This window comes from Pygocentrus nattereri, chromosome 12 (assembly GCF_015220715.1).
Source record: "Pygocentrus nattereri isolate fPygNat1 chromosome 12, fPygNat1.pri, whole genome shotgun sequence".
Taxonomy (NCBI): domain Eukaryota; kingdom Metazoa; phylum Chordata; class Actinopteri; order Characiformes; family Serrasalmidae; genus Pygocentrus; species Pygocentrus nattereri.
Genome location: NC_051222.1, coordinates 35,634,951 through 35,659,591, shown reverse-complemented (window position 1 = coordinate 35,659,591; position 24,641 = coordinate 35,634,951). Strand labels below are relative to the sequence as shown.

Here is a 24,641-nt window from a genome sequence, read left to right as displayed (position 1 = left end):
AAAGCAGATCCAGATCTTACTGTTTTCTTCAGATGTGATCATGTTTATCCTCTTTGACTTGTTAATACTGTACTGAGATCAGCACTGATGAACCCACTATTGATGAGTACTGCTTCATGCAGTAACAGGAGAAGAGATGGAAGTAGGTAAATGAACCTGCAACGTGCTCTGCACAGAAGACATCAAACAGCTTTAATATGAGAAATGAAAAGTAAAACGAGGCATAGCTTAACTTGCATGTAACTTTGCAGAAGTTTCAAGTTTAGCTCATCTTTTGCTGCAGCTAAGGAAGTCACATGCTTCCTGTAGGAGGAAGTAGCATGTTAATGCGCCTGGGTATTTTTATTGAGCATGAGAACTTGCTGGTAAATGGTGACCACATCTAAATTAATACATCAGTGCTGCCTGTGTTCTCATCAGTTGTTAAGAAGACACTGGTGATGAGCCTTGTTAAAGGACGGTAAGATAATTTCCTATCTTTTTCATTCATTATTAAAATCATAAACATTTGAGATTTTCAGGAACGCTAGGACTAATAAATGTTTTAGGTTCAAAGCTTTTTCATTCAGGATGGTGTTTTTTTTCACTCTACTATGAGTCTTTATCAAATTCAAGCCAATATTTCAATTTTCCTACAAAAAATTGTGGTATGATATATTTTAGGCTGACATTCTACAGGCAGGTACTTTGTGCAAATCATAGCTTGTCAATGCTTAATCATTTTTTATATAAAGAAAATACACAGTCTTTAAAACAAACTGTTATAATATTAAAACACCATATAATATTTCAGTGCAACTGTTACATTCTTAGACCCTTTTGAACTGCAGGACAGTTCTTGGCCGTGCACGCATCGCAGCAGTGCACAAATAGCTCCACGTCCGTCCGACAGCTCGGCCAGTAGAACCACTGGCGGAGCTGTATCAGCGTCATATTGACCCCAAAGTGCCCCACCCCAGCGCCTGGAGTATCAGTAACTGCCACACGATTTTGTCGGGAACAGTGTCCTCCCAGCGCCGATACAGCAGTCCCTCGCGCTCGCTTAGACCGTCCCAGGAGGACCGATATGCATTTAAGTCCGGCCCGTGCAGTGTAAAGTCTTTCCACTCTGGATGGTGGCCCCCCCCCGTTTCCACTGCAAAACTTTATGGAGCACTGGATCCTCCCCCTGGGCTTTCTGAAACTCCTCGCGCCCGCAGCTCTCTATCAGTTTGCTATCCGCTGCCCCCACGGCTGCTACCCGTTCTTCTACCTCCTCCGCCTTCTGCTCTAGCCATGCGCAGTAACGGCATTCTATCTCTAGACAGGGGCGGTGTGACAGCGCGTCCACGTTGCTATGTAACCGTCGCCGCGCGATGTTGAATGGCACATTGAAACTCTTGGAGGGCAGTAATCCAACGAGCTACCTGTCCCTCTGGCTCTTTAAACTGCATCAGCCAGGTTAACGAAGCGTGGTTGGTACACAGCACGAATGGGGTGCCATAAAGATAGTGTCTAAAGTGTCTCAGACCCGACACTACGGCAAGCAATTCTCGGTGGGTTACGCAGTAGTTACGCTCCTGTTTACTGAGAGCACGGCTATAGTACGCTATCACTCGCTCTTGACCCCCTAAACCTGAGATAGCACTGCCCCGATACCACAACCGCTAGCATCAGTGTCCACAATAAACCGTCCACCCACCTGAGGGAGCGTTAACACAGGAGCCGCACACAACACGTCGCGGAGATGCCGAAATGCCTTGTCTGCCCCATCCGTCCACTGGAACGCTGCGCCTTCCTCTGTCTAACGGTGGAGGAGAGCAGCGATGTCCGCGAACCCTTGTATGAATCTCCGGTAGTAAGAGGCTAGTCCCAGGAAGCTCAGTCATGTCGCGCGGTGTAGGCCAATGCCGGACAGACTGCACTTTTCCCGGATCGGTAGCCACTCCGTCTCTGCTGACCACATGGTCCAGGAACTGCACTTTGCGCTGGAGGAGGAGGCATTTCTTGGGAGGTTAGCGGCTTTAATGGCGCCGATCACCTGTTCCAGGCAGGCTAGGGCCTCGTCGAAGGTCGGTGCATGAGCGAGCAGATCGTTCAGGTACAGGATGCACCGTTCCTTGGGAATGCCCGCCAAGTCTCGCTCCATCAGGTGCTCGAAGTTGGCTGCGGCGTTCCGAAGCCCGAATGCCATCACCCGGAACTGCCATAGCCCCTCCACCAGGGTGAATGCTGTCTTCTCCCTAGCCACTGGTGCCAGCTCCACTTGCCAGTACTCACTCCGGAGGTCCAGCGAGCTGAACCAGGACGACCCTGCCACCTTATCTAGAGTGTTGGATGGCTCGATGACTCCGCTCTCAGCCATTTCCTTCAGTTTTTGCTCAGCTGCTTGCTGCTTTGCGATGGGGAGGCGGTGCACACATAGTCGAATGGGTGCAGTGGAGCCCGTGTCGATCTGGTGCTGCACAAGACTTGTCCGGGTGCAATCCTCCTCCCGGGCCGCAAACACATCCGAGGGGCTGGCCAGTTTTAATGTCTACACTGTTCGGAAAAACAGTGTTTGTTAAAGCAATTTCTGTCTTCTGTCTGATTAAAATACTTTACTGATGCATTTTTGACATGAAAATACATCAAAATATCTCAAGCAATGCATTTGTTCATTTCAAATTCCAGGCATTAATGTGATCATCACCCAGAATGGCTCTTCATCTGATCCTTCTGCTCATGATTATGGGTGAGTCATTAGATCCAATTATGACTTCATCACTACAACAGCAGACACACATATATGATTTAGTAAGTATAACATGACTGAATATTTATTATGTTGATAGCTGCTGAAGTTGGAGAGGAGAGAAGTGAAGCTTTAAGCTACAGTGACTAACACCCAGGTGGCCTGCTGGGACACCTCTGGCCACTAGGAGGTGCTGGAGAGCAGGACAGGCTAGCTCGAGCTAAGCGGTGGGCACTCACAAGCTGCTCTATGCTCAGTCTTGAGTTCACGCCGCTCACAGGTTACTCTGACTGGTTGGTAGTTCATTAAAAAAGGTATTACAGTCTAGGTTTATCTTTAAAGGGGGACTTTAGTTAAAGAAAGGAAGTGGTTCTACTCTCGAGCCCAGGGGCGTTGCCTGGGTATGTAAAGATCCGGGGCTCTGCCCAATTAATTATATAATTATATATATATATATATATATATATATATATATATATATATATATATATATTTTTTTTTTTTTTTTTTTTTTTTTTACAATACGTACCCTGATATATAATGTTTAACACTATAATATGGAGTATATATAAACCTTCACAACCTAAGCTATCTAGGTTAACTAGCTAGATAGGTTAACTAACTAGGTTAGCTAACTAATTCTGAAGCTGACTATTGACAAGCTGCATTTTATTAAGCACACAGTGGGTTTGATCTGTGTGTTTTGATTCGGAGACGTGTGTTTTTAACCAGCTATCAGAGCTCCACAAACAATGTCATCACAGTTTACATAGTTAACTACCGTTACCTTTCTCCTTGAAAAAACGCCGTATATCCATTTTCTTTCACCGTCAGCGACCTGCAACCTGCTGCCAAAAATGGCTAGAGCACATGTGCGCTCCCCCACGGGGGTGGGGGTGGGCTCTCCTCCGCGCCTGCAAAACCAGCAAGCTGATTGGCTGTTTCTCCTGAAAGGCGGAACTTTATCCTTGAAGCGGCACTATGATTGGCGTTAAGAGATTTCCTATTCTCACAGCAGCATTGGCCTCCTCATTAATAGTACAGCTGAGCGAAAAGGTTCGGGGCTACTGGATAATCATTCGGGGCTGAAGCCCCGGAAGCCCACCCCAGGCGACGCCCCTGCTCGAGCCCTCCCTTTAGTTTCTGTCTGAGGGCACTTTTTATTTTGGCAGGAAAAAAGGAAACTTTAGTGGTGTTGTGTAAGGGTCTCTTGATTGGCGAAGATTGACTATTCTTAGTAAACCCCTCAGTTAGCACTGCCACTGTTGTCTTAGGTGGCACACGATGTGTTTTCTTTGCCCTCTCTTTGTGCCAAGTATTCATTCCCCTGTTTTCCTGGAGTTATCTTGTTGTGTCTCTACTGCTGTGCACTTGAGACCACCCTCTAGTGTCCGCCTAGTGGCTCGTCCCTTAGTATGTAAGACTAATAAGTAGAAGATCATGGGTTCACACCTCACATAGGGAGAACCAACTGGTGCATTACAGTGAATATTTTTTCATGCATCATATGTTTCAGGAGCTTTTGGAACAGAGTGGAGTGTGAAGTACAACCAACAGGAAATCTGTGCTTTAAAAGGATCCACAGTGTTTATGAACGGAACTTTTACTCACCCAGAAGGTCTCACAGTGACAGAGACTTTCTGGACTGTAGATCCATCTGAGAAACCTGATCTGTCTAAAAGCCCAGATTACTCTGGCAGAGTCGAGTATTTAAGTACTAAACAGAAACAATCCTCCCTCAAACTGAGTGATCTGATGAAGAAGGATGAAGAAAAGTTCTTCTTCAGAATCATAACAAATGTAGAAAAAGAAAGATGGGTGGGTCAACCTGGAGTTCAGCTCAGAGTTACAGGTGAGTTAAATCATTAGGTTTTCAGTGACTAGACAGAGCAATTTCCCTCATTCGTAAAGACTCTGACTCCTGTTTTTTTGTGTGTGCTTTCTTTAATCAGTTATTTTTATTTAAAGTCCTGGTTTAGTGCTGCACTGTTTTCTCTGCTTTAATATCCACTTTTTTCATGTCATGTTCATACATGAAAGATCTATTTGTTTTGTTTGTTTGGGTGGAAGGCAGTTACAAAACAAACAATAACAGCTGGAATTGCTCAACCACTCCCTGTGACCCTGAGGGAGAAAGTGGTTTAGAAGATGTTTGTGTGTGTGTGTGTGTGGGTGTGTGTGTGTGTGATGTGTAGCTAGTAAGAGAGAATATTAAAATTAAAGTTTATCTAGGAGAAAATGATCAATTCAGTGAGAGTGAGAAAGAGCTTGATAATGTAAGTTTTTGTAATAGGATTATTTTCTATATGCATCTTTTCTTTTCTGATTGGATGTTTCTGCATTTACCTCGATGTTGAAACACCTGCAGAAGCACTCAAATGATTGAGAGTGCAACTGTGCCTGACTAACTAACTGCAGCCTTTCGTTCCTGATCTAATGCTTATCTTATTTTCTTAGAGCTCCATGTAGAAGCTCCTGAAGAAGTGACCGAGGGACAAACAGCAGATCTGACATGTAAGACCACCTGCAGTCTGACTGACCCAACATTCATCTGGTACAAAAATGGACATCCTTTAACCACAAAGACCATCAAGAACAACCAGCTCCACCTGCAGACGGTCAGCAGTGAGGATGTAGGCAGTTATAGCTGTGCTGTAAGAGGATCTCAACACCTCCGCTCTACTGCTCACAGCCTCAGAGTCAGATGTGAGTGTAGTTCATATTCTTCCTTCATGTCACAGATGTTCAGAGATGTTTGAGCCAAGTTACTTCATGCAAGTTGAGTCTCTGATTTTTAGTAGGATATTTCAGTTTTTTGTATTACCTGGAAATTACCTTGATACTTTCAAGCTTTAAAAATCAAGCTGTTTTCCTGTCTGCTGTAGATCCTCCAAAGAATGTCTCTGTGTCCATCAATCCCTCTGGTGAAATAGTGGAGGGCAGTTCAGTGACTCTGACCTGCAGCAGTGATGGAAACCCACCTGTGAAGATCTACACCTGGTTTAAGGGAACAATATCAGTAGGAGAAGGAAAAACCTACAGCATTCCCAACATCAGATCTGAGGACAGTGGAGAATACACATGCCAGAGTCGGAATGATCATGGAGAGAGAAGATCCACTGCTGTGTATTTAAATGTTCTCTGTATGTTGATGGTGGTTTCTAACGTTCTTTTAAGTGATTTCCTGACACTCACTGTCCTCAAAGTTCTTTGTTCTTTGCTGCTGTAGATCTTCCAAAGAATGTCTCCGTGTCCATCAGGTCCTCTGGACACACAGTGGTGGGCTTTTCAGTGACTCTGACCTGCAGCAGTGATGGAAACCCACCTGTGAAGATCTACACCTGGTTTAAAGAAGATGGAACCTCACCTGTAGGATCTGGACACAGTTACAGTCCTCTACAGAGTGGATCTTACTACTGCGAGGCTCAGAATGAACATGGAGCTCAGAGATCAGATCTGGTGCCAGTCGATTTAAACGGTGAGGTGCAGGACTTTGTGAATTTGTATTTGAATATGTTCAGTTTCTGTATCACAGGAATAATGATTGTTTGTTGAAGTCATTCATTCTGCGTGCTTTACGCACCTTTGTGTGTCGTTTCTGGTTGTGTACGTGTTTGTCAGCAGGTCACTCAGTGATTCTGTATGGAGCTGCTGGAGTCGGACTTTGTGGGGTTGCAGTTCTTCTCTCTGGGTTTTTCTGGATGAGGTGAGAAAATGAAGTTAAATACAGTTGATATTATTATTATTATTATTATTATTATTATTATTATTATATAACAACTTTATTTTTTATTGAAAAGTGATCATTATATTAAAAATTAATTATATTAAAGTAATAAATAATCTCCATTATTTTATGAAGCCTCTGAAAGAACATTTTTTTCTGCTGACAATCTGGTGCGCACCAGATTCTCACCTAAAAGGACTTCCATTCAGACTCTCCGTATTATTTAAAAAATATTGTTTTTGTTTATTTATTTATTTTTGTGAGCAGGAGGAAGAGGCAGAGCAGAAATGTGGATGAACCAGACTATGTGGTGAGTTCTTACAGTGTTCTAGATATCAATCAGTCAAGAGTTGGTTCTTTAACCCTCCTCGTTCCCTTGGCTAAACAGTGACCCATTTCTGACTGGTTCTTTAACTCTGTTCTGCAGAACACAGGCCTCAGGGTCAAGTCCCCTGATGACGACTCTTGCGGTGTTAATGTCTACGAGAATGTGACAGTGAGTCAATACAGGTTTAAACAAGTTATTACATTGTTATTACACTACACACCAATTACATTTTACAGGATGTAGAAAATGAAGAATCTTTTAAAATTCAGTGAATTTTGTTTAGTTTTTGGTTTATTTACTCTGCATTATTTTACTGACCCCTGAAAATAAAGATATTTTTAATATATAATCAAAACATTAATAATATAATAGTTATAATATACAGTATTATAACTATTAGCTATAATTACATTATGAGAGCTGTACTGTGAGATATTGGTTCTATGACGAATCTTCAAGCATTTTAATGAGGTTAAACTAGTTTCATGTTTGATTTTTATTAATAGATTTTAATGAATTAATTTTTAAAGTTTTATCATAAACCATTAATTTACACTGCATGAATGAAAGAGCTCTGATCCAGTGCTGCTGTGTATGAAGACTACTGGAAGTATTTTCATCAGACAGAAAGTAAAAACCCATAAACCTGTCAGTGAACAGCTTCAGACAACGAGCTACAGACTTTACAGATTTTAAAGCAGTATGAGAAACTCAAACATGGTGCCACTGACTGAACCTTCCAGCAGGCTAACAATGTCCTTATAAACATTGGAGGAAAGATCATACGGCTCACTGCTCCTCACCTCATGGATCGGTTCATCCTCAAGTTGATCTGTGTTTAGATCAAAGACAACAGACTTCCCTGCAGCACTTAAGGTGGAACATCACTGTGATGTGAGCTGAATGATGATTTGTTTCTGAGCCGTTCTCTAATAATCTGTATCTGCAGAAAGCAGGTCTCAGAGCCCCGCCTCCTGATGACCACTCATCCAGCGCTGAAGACTATGAGAACATGACGGTGAGTTCCAGATATTTAGATGTAACTACAAAACAACCCAACTGCAGTTCAGAGAATGAAGACAGCAAGTACTGACGCAGATCTCACTGCTTTAAGATGAAGTGAAGAATTGATCTACTCTCCATTCTTTCACCCGTCCATAGACAAGATCAGGATTAGTCGTCCACCTTGAGTGTTTTACTGAGATTTAAATCAGATTCATTCTAGATATTCATAAACAGACAACAGTGACGCAAAGAACGGATTAAAAAGAAAGTTTCTTTCTATTCTGTGAAGAACCAAAACTCTGATCCAGCACTGCTGCATAAAAACACTGCTGGATGAAGGATCATAACACAGACTATCCAGGACGTTTACACTGGACACAGATTCATCAGACAGAACACAAACACACTGTGAGCTTATCAGCCAACAGCTTAGAACAGGTTCTGTGTTTTATATGTGATTTACAGGTTTTACATCAATATCAGAAACTCACAGTGCCTTAAATCATGTGGCCAGAAACGTCCAGCAGGCCAACAATGTCTCCAGGAGTCACGCAGCTCACTGTCCTCCACCTCCTGGATTGGTCTGTCCTCATACATCTGGCCAGTCTGTCTGTGTTTTGATTTACTGCAGTGTTTAAGGTGGACCATCAGTGAAGAGCAGGTCCTGGTGTCCTGAGCTGAAATACGACCCATATCTGACCTTTTCTCTAACTCTGTTCTCAGGGCTCAGGACTCGATGCTCCGCCTCCTGATGACGGCTCATCCAGCGCTGAAGACTATGAGAACATAACCGTGAGTCCCAAACATGAACGTCTTATTACACTGTAATAACACCACAGTCCATCTACAGTCTTAGAGAAAAGAGAAATAAGTGATGACGCAGATTTTAGTTCTTTAAGATGAAGTGGATGATTTATCTACTCCCCATTCTTCTACTGGTCACTGTTCAGGATTAAATCACTGATATTTCCAACACTAGTTCTGCATTAGTATAACTGGACATTCCATCTCTGCTGTGACTCTGTTAAAGTGAGTGCTGTGCTGTGAGATGCTGGCACTGTTGTGCAGGAAGCTGGCGGAGTAGATCAGCACATCAGGGTCAATACTCAACCCGGTCTCACTCCCTATGCGTATGAAATCGTACGCAAAACTAAACACTGGGATGCGTACTCATGCGTACGCAGAGAGCTGCGTACAAATGTTACGCCGCTATCAAATACATGTAAATACTCGCCGATTCCCGACAAATCGATCCCTAGGCTATATTTAGGTGTCCAAACTGATCGTAGTATCTACTCTGTACAGTATATTAACGCAAACGCTAAAAAAAGATGAGACATTTGACGTTTTACGAGTTGAGAGAGAGAGACATAGAGAGAGATGCACTTACTGAGCGAATGCCTAGAATACAGTGGGATTCGGTCAGAATTCTTCACTAAAAAGACCAACATAATCGCTTTATTAAAACCCTTCCTGAGCAATGATGTCTGAGGTAAATATAAGCGTGCTATACACTGGAGCACAGTATGTTCAGGCCTGCCACAGAGTAAGGGACGGAGATACACACCAATGAGCACACACGTTATTATTAATTAATAATAATAATAGTATTAATATTAGTAATTAATATATTATTCATAATTCTGTTATTAATTAATAAACTATGAGAGTTTAATAGTTTCATAGTTTAGGGTTTGTTCGGTTTGTTTTTGGCTACTTTTTTCTGATGTGTGGAGACAAACGTAATTTTCACCTAAACGTATTCCTTCTTTTATTCTCTGTTTCTGGTTCTTCTCAGGTTCTGATATGCCTAAATGAACTGATTAGTATCCAAGCTCAAATAATGATGGATTTTACATCTTCAGAAGTGATGTGCGAGGTTGCCAATTTAACAAAGGAATTTACTTTTAGTCATTCTTGTTCGTTTTAGTTAACCTCACTTGTAACAGGAATTCATTCATAATAGACCACGTATGGAAACATCCCAATATATGTATGTATTTAGTTAACAAGAATGTGCTCAGACAAAGACTCTTACTATGAAGTTCTGGTTGCATTGGTAAGGTTGCTATCCAATTTGAGCGCGATTGCGACCATCGATATCAAGGTTTTGAAGCAAAGATCGTTTAAGGGAGGGTCTAAGTTAGGGCACTACATTTCATACAGCCTCATTTATGAAAGCTAATGCATTGAAGTGAAAGTGAGCGCCCCCCATCTTTCGGACTGTGTGCACTTCCGCCCGATCCTCTGGACACGGAACCACAGCTCGCTTTTCCCTCCACACGGTGAGTGTGTAAGCAGTCCGGTGCTTAACTTGACTTCGTTTTAATAACAGACACATGCAATTCTGAATACATTAACAGTTTTTTTTCATTAATATAAACTTAAATAAAATGCAATATTAAGTAGGAGCTCGGTTTAACATCCCAAGAGTATAAGACAAATGTGCACAGTCTGGTCATGCTGCTAGCTAAACTAGTAAACTAGCTTAGATTAGCTAGCATGCCTTTAATAAACTTGAGATTTTAATCACTCTTCCTTTTGTAAGTATCGCAATTTCTATAAAGTTATGTTGCCCTGTGCACCATGTAGTAGTTTACTTTTGACATGCTAAGAATGCGTGTCGGTGTTTAACAGGTGAAAATGTTCTTTGCTAGCTAGCATTAGAGCTGGCCTAATTAGAGCATGTGCCTAATATGTATACCTAAATAATCCACAGGTCTACACTAACATTACTCAAACTGTATGTCCATTAATGAATGATATAGAAATGACATTACAGCTAGAGCTGGTTGATATGTGAATTGTGAAAACATGAGTAAGAAGTTTTCATGATACGTGGTAGTATTTAATAAATGAGTTAAAATATTTTCAGAGTATAAACGCACAATGATATTTTTTTAAACATTTCACACACTGTGCTCTACCAAATCTAGTTGGAGAGGCCTAATTACTTTTATTACTGACAGTATCTGCAATATGCTCCGAAAAATTATATGGTAACATTAAATGTTTTGACATCTTTTTTTTTCTTTTCACAGACCTTTCAGATCCCTCCTCACATCCATCTATCTCTCTATCCTTTATAGCGACCCAACGGCACTTTTAAGAGCCACTCGTCTGTCTGTCTATCCATACATCCATTCATCCATCCATATATCTGTCTGTCTGTCTTGGTGTTTATCTGTCTACCTGTTTATCTGTCTGCATTGTCTGTGTGTGTGCATCTGTTGTCTGTCTGTGTATCTGTAGGTGTCATATTTTTGCCTTCATTTACACCATGGACTCTGAAGGAGACTCTGGTAATAAATTCCACAAGCTTCTTCAGGAAGCACAGAGACTTGCAGCAGAGCTCAATCCAAAATTGGTAATACTGTGTTTTTTTTTCTTTTTACATGTTGTGGTAACAGTATGAGCATGGCATGATCTTTATTATGGATATTTACTGAAGCAGTTTAATGAGCCTGGGTATGTGTACTAATTTTTATTTTACAATCATAGGCAAAGAAAAGAAGGTCGGCAAAACCCGTATCTGGTGTTGTTAGTTGGAGACAGAGGGATAATTCAGGACAAATTATTCCAAAATTTCCCCCAAAGACTTATAACTCGACTACACGTAATAAATGTTCTTTTTGGTCTCTAAATTTGAATTGTACAGGTCTTCTGATAGTTTAATAATGAAAATGTACCTTGGTCTCACATTGCTTTTTGTTCCAAACTCAGGTAAAAGGAGCAGTTCTGAAGTGGCTGAACCAGTATTTCAGCAGCCTGAGCCAACACCTTATGGTCAGTAGAAATCTGTTACACAGATTATACATACCTAACTGTTAGTCACACATTTAATAATTTAGTAATATTTTTTGTCTTACATTTACAGATAGTGCTCAAGAACTTAATGCACTGCAAGACATTCTCAGGGACATTCCTCCACAAGAGAAGGGCACTGTGCCACTAAGCTGGGCTGAACGGCAAGCTCAAAGCTCAGAGAAGTGGAATGCTTCTAGATCAGCCATGGTTAAAAACATATTTCTCGCAGAGCACACAGACACCTATATCTGTGACATCTGCCTGCAAAACACATCTGTTGTGAGGTGCAGAGATTGTTTGCCAAGACAGTTCCTGTGCAGTTCCTGCGATACACAGATACATCAGCACATCCTCCATAACCGAGAAGCCATGTTTGAGGGATTCTATCAACCCTTAGCCCCAAACATGATCATTCAACTTCAAAATGATGGGTCACACCAGATAAAGCATGAAGGTTTTAAATTCTTTTAAATAGTTGTGCAATGTGTTTGCCATCTGTTTTTTCAGCTCTGATTAATTTTGTTGCCATTAATTTTTTTCTTCTGTGTTTTAGTTCGACTGTTGCCGGTTCGTCTACCTCAACAGTGTACCTGTTCTCCCAGTCAGCTAAAGCTGACCTGTGGCAAAGAGGTCATCCTTGTTGGAATTAATGGTAAGTACTTGGTTCAGTTCAATTAAATGCAAACGACTGAATTCATGCTGCTTACACAGCTCTTTTTGATTTCAGGACGGTACCAACTAAATTTGCCAACATTGAGCTGTTCTCAGTGCATGAAAAGCTGGACCACTGGACTTGATGAACTAGTACAATGTGGATATTGGCCTGCTACCATCAACCACCAGACCATCTTCCATGTAGACCTGTTCCAGTCTTTCCAGGATCTGAAGCAGCTGGCTCCTGGGCTTTCTCGTCAAGCATTTATTGGAATGCTTGATGAAAGAACAAAGTATTTTGGCAGAGTAAGCGTGCATCATATTTCTTTGTTGTAGATCAGGGCCAGTCTTATCCACAAAGGGTCACTGTGGCTGCAGATGGTCTTTCCAATCAAGCAGAACCTATTTCTATTTGTTTAAAGGTGCTGTAGAATACATTTATCTATTTTACATTATTCTCTAATTTGTACATAGAAGGTATGCGACCTTGGTTGGGGTGAAAAATGCCCACATGAGGTTTTTACATGCCCATTTACAGGTTAAAATGTGTTGGTGGTTCTTGTTATATTTTGAGGTAAGGAACTCTGGACCTGGATGCCCTGATAGTTTTGCACAGTTTGGTAATTTTATTCCTGCTCAAGCACCCCTGGTTTAACTCATCAGCTAATTACTTTACTGTGCTGTACTCTGGCCGTCAGTGTGGTGTATAATGTGTGGTACACAATGTGTTGAAGTATTTTTTAATTACATGTAATGAAGAAATGTATGTGTACAATTAGTTCATCACCTTTGTGTTTTTTCTGTTATTTTGCAAGACCGGAAAAATATGTGGTGACACATTCCAGCGGTCATTTCTGGAGTGGTGCTACGCGCAGCATGAGGTGGACAAACTGTTGGAAGTTGAGCCCTTCCGGTGTACAGCATGTTCACCACAAATGCATGCTGTATCAGTGGATGGAAATAGAAAATTATACCGATTTAAGAATGCATCAGGGTATGAAGTTGTGTTCAGAATACTTCTTTTTTCAAACAGAACACATGTTGTTTCAAAAGCTGTTCATGTTTGTAGCATTACAGAAATCTAGCTTTTTCTATTGTGCAGAAGTGCCACAAAGGGACTTTTTGATGGCACCTTCCTGGCCAGAGATGAGGAGGTGTCAAGTTTTGTTGCTCAAATCCAGCAGGCAACCAAACATGTAAATGTACACTAATGTTTTTTTTTTTTTAAGAATTTATATTTTGTGTTCATTGATCTGTTTAAATTAATTACTTATTTGTGTAACACATTCGTTTTTCTTTTCTAATCCTTGCATTTTTGTGCTGTTTTATTTAATTATAGACTCCTGGGAAAGGAATGTGCGGATCATCACAATGGACAGCTGCAAAAGAGCATTCTGGGAAATCTGCCTCAAAAATTGATGAGGAGGGGCTGGAAATCGCTGTGTGCCGGCATGGGGTGCTTTTGAGAGCACTGAATATGTTCAGAGGGGAGATTTATGCTTACCCTCTGTATCTGCAGAAGGAACTGTCCCCCTCAAATGTTTCCTTTTTCTGTTCAGATGTGGCATGCAAGTATTATCCGTATTTGGAAAAGGTCTCCAATAAGTGCTCTGAACTGCAGGGACTATTGGAGATGCATCCACTTCTTTCAGTGATGCATGCCAAAGCACACTCCTGGACATGTGAGGTAAGCAAAGGTTGTATAAAATCTCAACAGCTATGTGAAAACTGTTGGCTAAACAAACCAAAATATGAATTTTAAATCAATTTGAAAACTATTCCCAAGATTTCTCAAAAACTGTGTTACAGTTGAAATGGGGTGGACGCAATCAAGAAGGCGCTGGCAATACCATTGGTGAGGAAGTGGAGCAGGTAAAGATAATTTAAAGCACTATGTAGCTGTTGAAGTGTAGAGGTTGTAATGAGACTTGATAGTTCGAGCATGATAATGAAAAATTACTGACATTTATATCTATGTTAGGTAAATAGCTTCCTGTCCAGGGCTGCTATCTCCACAAAATACATGTCTAAAGGTGGTAAGTATTTTTTGGTATACAATAAACCCATCACATGTATTTGTGATACACAGCCATTGAAATTACAATGAAGTTAAATGTTTCAAACTTTTTGTTTACAGGAAGAACAGACATGCTCACAGTTCTGGCAATGGGGTGGAACAAAAAGAAAATGAGTAACATGGACAAAATATTGGCCCAAAGATATGCTAAGGTACCCCATTTAACTGACTGGAACTGTTCTTAACGCTTTTAAAATGTTACTGAATACTGAAAAATGTTTGGTGATATGATTTGGTAATATTAAAGGCCGTCCAGAGAGTGGCAGATGATAAGCTTAAGCTGGAGGAGCTCAAAGCTGAGTTAAGGATTGATGATGCTGTTATCCAACAGTGGGTCACTGAGGTGCAACACTGGCCTGAAGGTAATATACTGAAGTAAATATTGATCTTGTGTCCTTATTCAGTAATATTTTATTCTAAAGTCACTTTTTCCTAATAGCAAATTCTAGTTTGGAGGGTGAAGCCTCAAGGGAGGTCATTCTGAAGAAGAAAATTGAAGGACTGTACCTTAGTGTCATGCAGAGGAAACATCGCCTTTACCGTCAGACAGGTATGATTCCTCATTATTTAGCAATTTTTCTTTCAGCCAACTGATTGTTTCTTTCTTTTGTAATGTACTAAACATAACATCATGTAAATTATGTAAATATTGTTGTGCATGTTATTCAGGTCTTTATATTCAATTCAGGTCAACTTTATTGTCATTATGCCTATATAGGATTGTACAGTACAACAAAATACTGTCAGCCTATTTCTCCAGTGAAGTGAAAGTGAATAGTGATATTGATTAAGTAAACTTTGAATAAGTAGACTGATATTTTCTTCCGCAGACAGCAACAAGAGACGACATAAGATGCGCCAGAAAATTGCAGAGGAAAAGGCAGCTTTATCTTCTGCTATTGAAGAGCTACGTGAACAGACGGACATCATTCTGCCTGCTGTTGATGAGCTTCTCTTGACTGAAAATTTTGTGTGGTCCTGGACTTATCTTGGACCCAGTAAGAACATGTACAATACAGAGCTCAAATGTAGCTTTTGCATACTAAATACATCCTAAATAACTGCTTGTGTTGCTTAATAGGTAGAGCCAGCACTTGCCAGACCTGCCAACCTTTACGCATTTTGCGTAGCAGATACGCATTTAGACATCAAACTACGCTGCTACGATTTGTCACTTCAAAATACGAGAAAAGCCATCGATGGCTTTGAGTTCAACTGTCTGTGCATTTGCGCACTGGGCAGGTTGTCTATGGGTGTAACTGCATTGGGCAGCAACCAGTTGGGAAGACTTTGACCAATCATAGTGGTAGTTTTAAACTCTTCAAACAGGCTACAAGCGGAGAGCCGTCAAAACGAAAGTAACGAATTTAGTTTTCATCCCTCTCAGTCCATCTTCATACTGTGACTGGTTTTAAAGGGAGGACTGTATTAAACAGTTTCAGAGGTAACTGGCAGGATATGGGAATTGTGAATTGTCAATGTCAAAACTAGGCAACTCAAAAACAAGATGCAAAATATAAACTTTTTTTTTTTTTAAGTTTTAGCATTTCGCTTGTGTAAATATCCCCCTGCGAGCGTGAATGTGAAACTCGTGAGCACAGCAAGAAGTCCTGCGTGCGTGTTTATCATCATGTTGCGCTCAAACCGCCTTTTTCATTCTCGATTGTCTTCGCACGCCATGTGTCACCTTCGACTGCTTTCTGTGCTCGAGTGAAATGTTTGTGAAATGTTCGAGTATTGGATTGAGATGTTTTTGTTTTTTATGCATGCATTCACTGATACCTGTTGCCCGAGTGCAAATGTACCTGACCTTGTGCCGTGCCTTGCTGTGATGTGCTGTGCCACCCCACCGCAAGAAGTTGCTACTCAAAAAGAATTCCCAGGTTGGCAGGTCTGACTTGCTGTAAGCTTACATATTTCTATTTCTTTCTATGAACAGCTGATCTCAGAACAAAGAAGGCCATCTTTGACCAGGTGATGGTGATCAGGAGAATGCAAGAGGAGGAGCAAATTGTAGTTCAGGAGATGAGGAGGCACTTGAACTCCCTCATAGGTGTTGCTGGGAGTCTAAAAACCTTACTGCTGGACCAAAGTAAGTTTTTCATCATTGCAGTTAATAGCATTTTTGCAGTATGTAGTCAAGAGTATGCAACTTGATTGAAGGACTATTTGTGCTTCAGCAAAACCTGGTGTGGGGGGCATTGTTAATCTGCTTTTTCATCCCATTCTTAGGCAATGGCGCACACTGTGGATATCACAGCATGTTGAGGAGGAGATTGAGTGTTGTGAATGCCCAAGTACATCACACAAAAGCATCATTCAGCTTGGCTCTTCATGGAGAAATGACATCCCAAGATATGCTGTCTGAGGACAGGGAGGAACAAGTGTCAGATGTGGAGGACACATCTGATGATGACAATGACATTGATTCTTCATAAGTACATTGAGATTATTAAATACCCATGTCTAGTTCTTTGGGCTTCAAAACAGCTTATGGTGCATGATGTGGTGCATTATCACCACATCATTTACAGGTAGTTCTCGACTTACGTCCATTCGACTTTACGACCGTTTTATGAAAGGTGAGCTACGAATTTAAGAATTAAGAATTTAACTTATAATTCGTGCTTAGTTCTTTTTCTCAAATGAAAAGCGAATCAACAGCCGAATTACAACCGAGACTTGCCTAAATAGTAGCGGCCGTTGGCGTAGTGCACTACTTAGGCTTGCTTTCTAGTGTTGTAGTACGCGGTTTGAGATTCAGCTAAAGAGCGCACAATGGAAGAGAAGAGTATTTTGATTGACACTGGAAAAAAACAATCACGATCGGCACTCGGAATAACAAGGGGTTGACCATCATCCCGGAAGATATGTTATGTTCTGAATTGCAATTAGTGTTTTACTTTAAATTAACTGTAAAAAAAAAAGAAAGTGTATTAATAGACGCTTCAAATGACATAAAATGAACAAAGAAAAGTATGACATATAACAATAATAAGGAAAATGATGATAAAATATGATTTAAAGATTTTCATAACATCATTACACAGTACTGTACATATAGCCTACTCGAGTTACGTCCAATCAGCTTTACAACGGGTTTGTTGGAACCAGTCGTCGTCGTAAGTCGAGAACTACCTGTAATTGCTTTGGCCAATTCTGTGTTGGGTGGAGAAGACATCTCTGGGAGTGAAAAACACTTTTTATTATTAAATTTTATAATCTGTTCTTTTGATCACAAAAATTACAAAGGACACCTACTCATTCACGTCTTATTCGAGCTGTGCTGAATTACTATATATGTATCACAGGCCTGAGAATAGCCTGAATTAATTTCATTGTTATATCTGTGTGTATGTGTGTAATTATATAATTGAGGAGGCAGTTTTTGCACAGGAGACAAGACCCCTGAAGCTTGTATATAGTCTTCATTGTGCATATACAGTTAAATTTGCATACTATCATGAAACGCGCTGTACACTTTCCAGTGCACATAATGGATACTGCTGAATTGGTATTATTCTGTGCATTTATCCTTAGTCTAATGTTAATATGGACAATTGTCAAGAAAAAAAATGCTTTACATTGTGAATAAATGGTACTGTATCTGAATCTTTATGGTAGAGAACTTTGTCTTTTTTTATTCACCATGAAAATGCACTATACATTACATTAATCTTCAAGTTATATTAATGGGCAAACATGCTGTGCAGGAAAAGTAGGTCACCAACACAGATGGAAAATTGTGCAAACACCGTTACATAGATAATCATGACGAGACCTGTGCTGTGTATTTTTGGATCCGATAGGATTTATAGTTTTTAATAAATTTAAGTTTAAATATTTTAAAATCCCCATAGGAATGAATGGGGCAGTTTTTTAAACCGATGATGCAGCAGTAGGCCACTCAGTCTCACAGACACGCAGGGTCCCTCTCCCTCACACTCATGACACTTCTGCTAAATACACATATACACTAACATGCATGCACACACATACCCACATAGTTAGGACTCTATAGCAACCACTTGGTAACACCCTAGCAGCCACCTGGGATACCCTAGCAACTACCTAGTAATACCCTAGCAACAACATAGTAAAACTCTAGTAACCACCTGGAATGTCATAGCAACTGCCAGGTAACACCCTAGCAACTACTTAGCAACACCCTAGCAATGACATAGTAACTCCCTAGCAACTGCCTGGAATATCATGCAACAGAGGACATAGGTATTTTTTACATGCTTCAGCACTCGGCAGCCCCACTGTGTGTTTGCACGGTGTCACGGGGGGTCGGCGTCCCAGCTCTGGGGACACGACTACTCCCTCCATTCCTGCCTCCACCTCTAGGGGAGCACACTTTACACCATCCCTACCCAATTCCCAATCACCTGAGTATTAATCCAAAACACCTAGTCCTCGTTGGGTTTGGTGTCTTGTCTCCCTTATTTCCACAGGTTTCACCAGTCCAGCGCTGCGCATTGCAAAGCCTGCATATGAATGCAGCGCTGTGCCTGGTGACCTTGTGCCTGTGCAACTCCAAACTGCCACTAGAAGCAATAACATAAGAACTGGGAAGAAGGGAACATTTTTTGGTATCAGACTCCCAGTATCTCTGCCTAGGTTGTTCTGCATGATAGAAGAGTCATATATACAGTTCTTAATGCCATTTGACCCCTGGAGGTCCAGCAACACCCCCAGGAATAACAAAAATTTGCACACTTTAAAAAACTCTAATTCAGCAACTAATTCACATATAAATGTGAAATTTCATACATTGATTATTTATATAAGAAATAAAGTAGGAGGCACCTTTCAAGCTTATATGAAAATATCAAGTTTATAAAAAAATGTTTTATCATGCTGATGAATTATGTCACATATTGAATTATGTGACATGATTTATGACCCTAAAAATGTAAATAAAAACAGAATGCTCAACAGTTTCTGCCTCGGGGACGCATTGCATAGGACCCCCACATGAACATATTGCAAGCACGGACACCTAGATCAAAGGGCAGACACGTGGCAAACCTTTCAAGGTGCCCTTATGGGCTATACTATATAGAGCACTATAGGGGCAAAATCAGGCATATAACATGCTTCTGTGGCCCAACGCATGAATGCAGTCACATGCTGCTGCATGGACGCATTGTAAAGTCCCCCTAGATGAACATACTGCAAGCACGGACCCCTAGGTCAAAGGGCGGAGACAGGGCCAGACAGGGCCAACCGCTGAGCGCAGCTGAACCAAAATTTAGATACATCATATTAGATACATACATACATATATTACATCATATATCATAATGTAATATGGATTTGGGTGGTGCGGGCCAATGGATGGAGGTAGCTGCACCCCCTCATAGAGTGTTACTCTTCACTATATATACATGGTTAGTCCATTGTTACAAGCACCTAGCAACAAGGGCCTGCCCACATGAACATTCTTTGTGAGTGGGATGCAAATTCACATCTATATGAACTGTGTCAAATAATGTCAATTGGGATGCAAATTCACACCTATTTGAACTATGTCATATAGATGTGAAGTAGGATCAAGAAATGGGATGCTAGTTTATTTTAAGAAATGAGCTTAAAACTCACAAACTAAGCATTAATTAACATAGTACATGTTTCACTGAAGCCATATATGTCTTCAGAGTTGTAAAATTCTACTGTACAAAACCCACCTATTTTGGTGACTTGAGTAGATTGGAATTGGGATTATGAGATCTCTGCTTTGGAGTGACCTACATTGAAAATAAGACCAGCACAGTCCAAGTTTGGGTCTCCCTAAGTCAGAGTGTGAGTTTGAAGAGGATTGGAGAAAGTCAAAATTTTGGTCCAAAAAAACCCTTTGGACCAAATTTTTGACTTTCTCCAATCCTCTTCAAACTCACACCCTGAATTACAAGGGCACAGGTATATACATGAATGGTTTGGGGTGTCCTTTGTCCTATTTTTCCTTTCACAATGCATCAAATGTCATTTGTCGTTGCCAAACTGTGCACAATGCCAAATGCCATATGCACTTATCCACTTAGCCCTCTACCACATACCACCATGCATGCTGGCCTTTTGTGTTCCGATGACAAACCAGATGGTCCCTCTCCTCCTCTAGCCCGGATGATGATCCATGTCCATGATTTCCTTATTTACTTCTGAAACTCTGGGATGCTCTTTTATATCCAATCGTGTTACTGATCTGTTTTTATCATTACACAACTTTATCGTTTATGTTGAAGTACACAGCCAGTGTAGAACAGGGCCATGTCTATAAACCTGCGCAATACACTTCATGGTACAAAAATAACCCAACCATTAATTTTAAAGTATAATGATGTTTTAGAATAAGTGAAAATCATTACAAATCTAATGTTGGTGTAAGCATGTGACTGACTAATCAATAAAATAAGTGATAATGACCCAACAATGCCCCAGAGCTTTCTGCAGGTAATTGTATGACCAAAAGTTTTGATTGTTACTTTTGGCAAAACAGACAATATAGTGTATCACTGAAATTGCGAACATGACTGATTCTGAGAATGTGGTGCTACAAGTTAAGAACAATTAGAAATACAACATGAAGTTTTACAATATTATATCAATTTTAAGTGATATGTAGGTAAAGAAAAGGTGTGTGGGGTAAACACTTTAATTCCACATACAAGTATTGTTTTAAGATGTTGCACAATATCTTTATTGAACAATAATAACCTTATGAATGACAAGGGTAATGATGAATAAATAACACATCACCTAGAAATAGTTATGCTAAACATCAAAATTCCAAAATGAATAATTTAGAGTATTATTTCAAATCATTACTACGGGAATATCTCGTTGAAAGGCTCCCATGTGTCTTTCCACTTGATGCCACTGCAAAAAAAGAAAACAAAATATAAGGCATCACATTACGTAAAATACATTCTTATAAATCGGAGTGTGAATAGAAATGAGCCTTGTAATCCTCTCTATCCTCCGCAGTGACTTGCTTATGTAAGTACATAAACTTTCACATTTTAATTTCAGAATTAAATCACAAATGACAAAGTTCACATACCACCCAGAACACTGCTGCCAACGGACTTTGACCTCTTTTGTGCCCTATGATGAAATATAAATTATTCATTACACTCCACAGTCCAATTACAGTGTTACTGACCTGGTCTCGCTACAAATACACCACAACATCTTCTAAGACATTATGCTGAATCGACACACAATACCACAGTGGTTTCATTCAGTCTAGGACTTGGCTACAAATATTGTCATCTCAAAGACAGAACAATAAACAGCATCAGTTTCAAGATAATACTCATCATAAAATCACAAGATTTATACACCTCAAAGTAAAAAACATTATGACCACTCACAGATGAAGCAAACACCGATATTATGACAGTGACGCATGTCAAGGTTTGTGATACATTACAACTGAACAGTTGCTTCTCATAGTCAGCATGTTGGTTCTAGGGAGAAATCGGCAAGATTGAAGACCTGAGTGACCAAATCATCAGAAGCCTGGGCATCTGGAGCATCTCAGAAATGGCAAATCACAAACCTGCAAGAAGGTGTTGGGTGCTCAAAGCTCATTGATGAGACAATGAAGGCTATATTGTCTGGGCTACTGGGTCACAAATAATAATAAAAAAAAAAAAACATTTAATACTAGCTACACAATGTATTGCACCTTGCTGCAAATTTACCCCTGTGGGATAATAAAAGGCTATCTTATCTTATATGTGGCTGTTTAGCTGTAGCTAAAGTCCTGTCAGAGTGTCCAGGCTTGTCCCATGCGCCCACAATGCGTCATGAGAATCATACCTTGGAACAATGAAAGAAGGTTGACTGAGGGTTGCTCAATTTGACACATTCCACCTCCCTAAACATTGTTATGGGTCAGGTACAGGTTCCCTGATGGCAGTGATATCTTTCAGGATGACTCCTAATAATGCATCCTGCCACACTGCACACCGTTTGGGAACGGTTTGAGGAACATGCAAAAGAGTTCCCTGACCTCCAGATCTTAAGCAGATTAAGCATCTGTGCTTAATCATTTGTGACATCACATTAAGCATTTGTGATGTACTGCAACAGCAGGTCCTATCCAGCAGCTCTACTTTGCAACTTACAGGATGCAAAGGATTTGCAGTTAATGTCTGGGTACCGTATACCACGGAGCACCTTCAGAGGCCTTGCCTCAGCATGTTGGAGCTACTGTGGTGGCATGCGGCATATGGTCAACAGCATATAAGGCATGTGGTCATAATATTTTACCTCATCAGGGTGTTTGGTGTACCAGACATTCAGAGAACACCTGTAGCTTTAAACATGTTTATACCAGGGTAGAACTGAGTCTTAAGTCAGAGCTGAATTACTTTTAATGTGTTCTTGGATTGGATACGTAGATGATTTGTGACGATGAGACATTCATTTTGGAATATAGCCTATATTTTTTCCCACTGTGCATGTGTTTATCCTAACACATCATAAAAATAGGACCCTTTATCTCAGTTTGCATTCAAAAGATGAATTTCCTTCAGGATCTGCAATTTCCTTCAGGATTAATAAAGTGTTATCTTATCTTATCTTATACACTGAAACAATGATCACTCACCTCTTTTGATACCCTCTGTGATAAAATTTTTTGGACTGGGTAGGTGTCAGCCATAGTGTGGACAGGGCATTCTAAAGTACAAACAGTACAAATTTCATTATGACCAGCTTTGTTAATGTATGTAGTCATATATTTAGATTAATTAAAGCAATGTCCTATAATGCAGTGGTTCTAGTACTCAGGGCCAACCTTTTGCTGTAAACCTACCAGATATCCAGTGTTCGTAATGTACAGGTGCATCTCAATAAATTAGAATTTCATCATAAAGTTGATTTATTTCAGTAATTCAATTCAAAAAGTGTAAGCCATATATTGTATAGATAGACAAACGTAGTGATCTATTTCAGGCGTTTATTTCTTTTAATGTTGATGTTCATGGCTTACAGTCAATGAAAACCCAAACGTTATTATCTCAGAAAATTAAGGTTTTCTAAGCCTTTAAAGCGGTCCCTTAGTCTGGTTCAATAGGCTACACTAGCATGGGAAAGACTGCTGACTTGACAGATGTCCAGAAGGCAGTCGTTGACACCCTCCACAAGGATGGGTAAGCCACAAAAGGTCATTGCTAAAGAAGCTGGCTGTTCACAGACAAAAAGGACTGGACTGCTGCTCAGTGGTCCAAGGTCTTGTTTTCAGCTAAAAGTAAATGTTGCATTTCATTTGGAAATCAAGGTCCCAGAGTCTGGAGGAAGAGTGTAGAGGCATACAATCCAAGCTGCTTGAGGTCTAGTGTGAAGTTTCCACAATCAGTGATGGTTTGGGCAGCCATCAAAGCAACCTGGTCTTCCATAACACTTCAGCAGTGCCACAGACTGATCGCCTCCATGACACGCCGCACTGATGCAGTAATTCATGCAAAAAGAGCCCTGACCAAGTGTTGAGTGCATATACTGTACATACTTTTCAGTAGTCATTTCTGTATTAAAAATCTTTTTAAAAATTGGTCTTATATAATATTCTAATTTTTTAAGGTAATGACTTTTGGGTTTTCATTGACTGTAAGCCAGAATTACCAACATTAAAAGAAAAACACTTGAAATAGATCACTATGTTTGTCATGTATCTATACAATATATAAGTTTCACTTTTTGAACTGAATTACTGAAATAAATGAACTTTTTGATGAAATTATAATTTTTGAGCTGCATGCACCAGTATTTGGTACTATGCAAATGTTTCAGGCACCTGAGAAAATATTTCTGAAATATTACATTCTTCTTAATATAATCAAATAAACTAGTCTAGGTAAAAATAATTACAATTTCAGTTATACATCAATTCAATTAAATAGATGAACCCAATAGAACCCCAGATTGTGAGAATATGATTTTACCACTTGGGTTGATCTTTATTCTTCTTTTCTTGCAGGGAAAAGTACGATTAAATGTCGAGCTGGACACTAGATGAAAGAAAACATATTAGTAGTTAGAGCTGTGACATCGAAATTTTCGCTGCAGCACAAGCTGGCTGAGTTGTGACATCAATGCATTCTGGCTGAGTGAAGACATCAACACAACTCTTATTTAGAAGTAAACAGGCAAACTATATAACTATGCATCTATATAACTACACATAAAATTAGTCTAAATAGTAGTGTTAAATATTTTTTTTACATGTATTGTTACCCTGCATTTTATTTCTGCTTCATATGAGTTCAAAACAAGTAGGCCATATAAACACATTTCATCTCAGTGTTCTATTCATGTC

General features: G+C 40.1%; 2 protein-coding genes across 8 annotated transcripts in view; both read left to right on the top strand.

Annotated features, from left to right (window-relative positions):
- The first annotated feature begins 364 nt into the window (after positions 1-364).
- Positions 365-24,641, top strand: part of LOC108416464 (B-cell receptor CD22-like) — a 30,408-nt gene continuing 6,131 nt past the window's right edge. Inside the window, exons 1-11 of one of the 5 annotated variants that reach the window (XR_005131165.1) lie at positions 365-460; positions 2,653-2,713; positions 4,230-4,565; positions 5,171-5,419; positions 5,599-5,856; positions 5,943-6,191; positions 6,338-6,419; positions 6,708-6,750; positions 6,868-6,950; positions 7,718-7,786; positions 8,497-8,565. Coding sequence is in view for 4 of the 5 variants with exons in the window: in XM_037543458.1 (XP_037399355.1) it covers positions 2,677-2,713; positions 4,230-4,565; positions 5,171-5,419; positions 5,599-5,856; positions 5,943-6,191; positions 6,338-6,419; positions 6,708-6,750; positions 6,868-6,936; positions 7,718-7,786; positions 8,497-8,601 (1,497 nt within the window). In the remaining variant the exon portion in view is untranslated. Of the gene's footprint in view, positions 461-2,652; positions 2,714-4,229; positions 4,566-5,170; positions 5,420-5,598; positions 5,857-5,942; positions 6,192-6,337; positions 6,420-6,707; positions 6,751-6,867; positions 6,951-7,717; positions 7,787-8,496; positions 8,694-24,641 lie in introns of those variants that run through there. The other 4 variants (XM_037543459.1, XM_037543458.1, XM_037543460.1 and 1 more) reach the window with 4 other exon arrangements.
- On the top strand, positions 9,821-17,927 carry LOC119264727. 3 transcript variants are annotated; one of them, XM_037543432.1, is made up of 18 exons: positions 9,821-10,058; positions 10,815-11,140; positions 11,275-11,389; positions 11,497-11,559; positions 11,651-12,034; positions 12,134-12,232; positions 12,308-12,540; positions 13,050-13,228; positions 13,337-13,436; positions 13,574-13,921; positions 14,044-14,106; positions 14,216-14,270; positions 14,372-14,463; positions 14,559-14,673; positions 14,751-14,861; positions 15,142-15,309; positions 16,251-16,403; positions 16,544-17,927. In XM_037543432.1, the coding sequence occupies exons 2-18, from the start codon at positions 11,054-11,056 to the stop codon at positions 16,747-16,749; spliced, it is 2,571 nt and encodes an 856-aa protein (XP_037399329.1). In that variant the 5' UTR covers positions 9,821-10,058; positions 10,815-11,053; the 3' UTR covers positions 16,750-17,927. The 3 variants fall into 3 exon arrangements, with proteins under 3 accessions (XP_037399329.1, XP_037399330.1, XP_037399328.1); XM_037543433.1 differs by having other exon boundaries at positions 9,821-11,140; positions 13,337-13,430; XM_037543431.1 differs by having other exon boundaries at positions 9,821-11,140.

Bases quoted from the DNA above. Each gene is read 5' to 3' on its own strand.
- LOC119264727 (XM_037543432.1), top strand. From the start codon at position 11,054: ATGGACTCTGAAGGAGACTCTGGTAATAAATTCCACAAGCTTCTTCAG. The intron at 12,541-13,049 runs GTAAGCGTGCAT...TTATTTTGCAAG, and splicing joins GAACAAAGTATTTTGGCAGA to ACCGGAAAAATATGTGGTGA. The intron at 13,437-13,573 runs GTACACTAATGT...ATTTAATTATAG, and splicing joins AGGCAACCAAACATGTAAAT to ACTCCTGGGAAAGGAATGTG.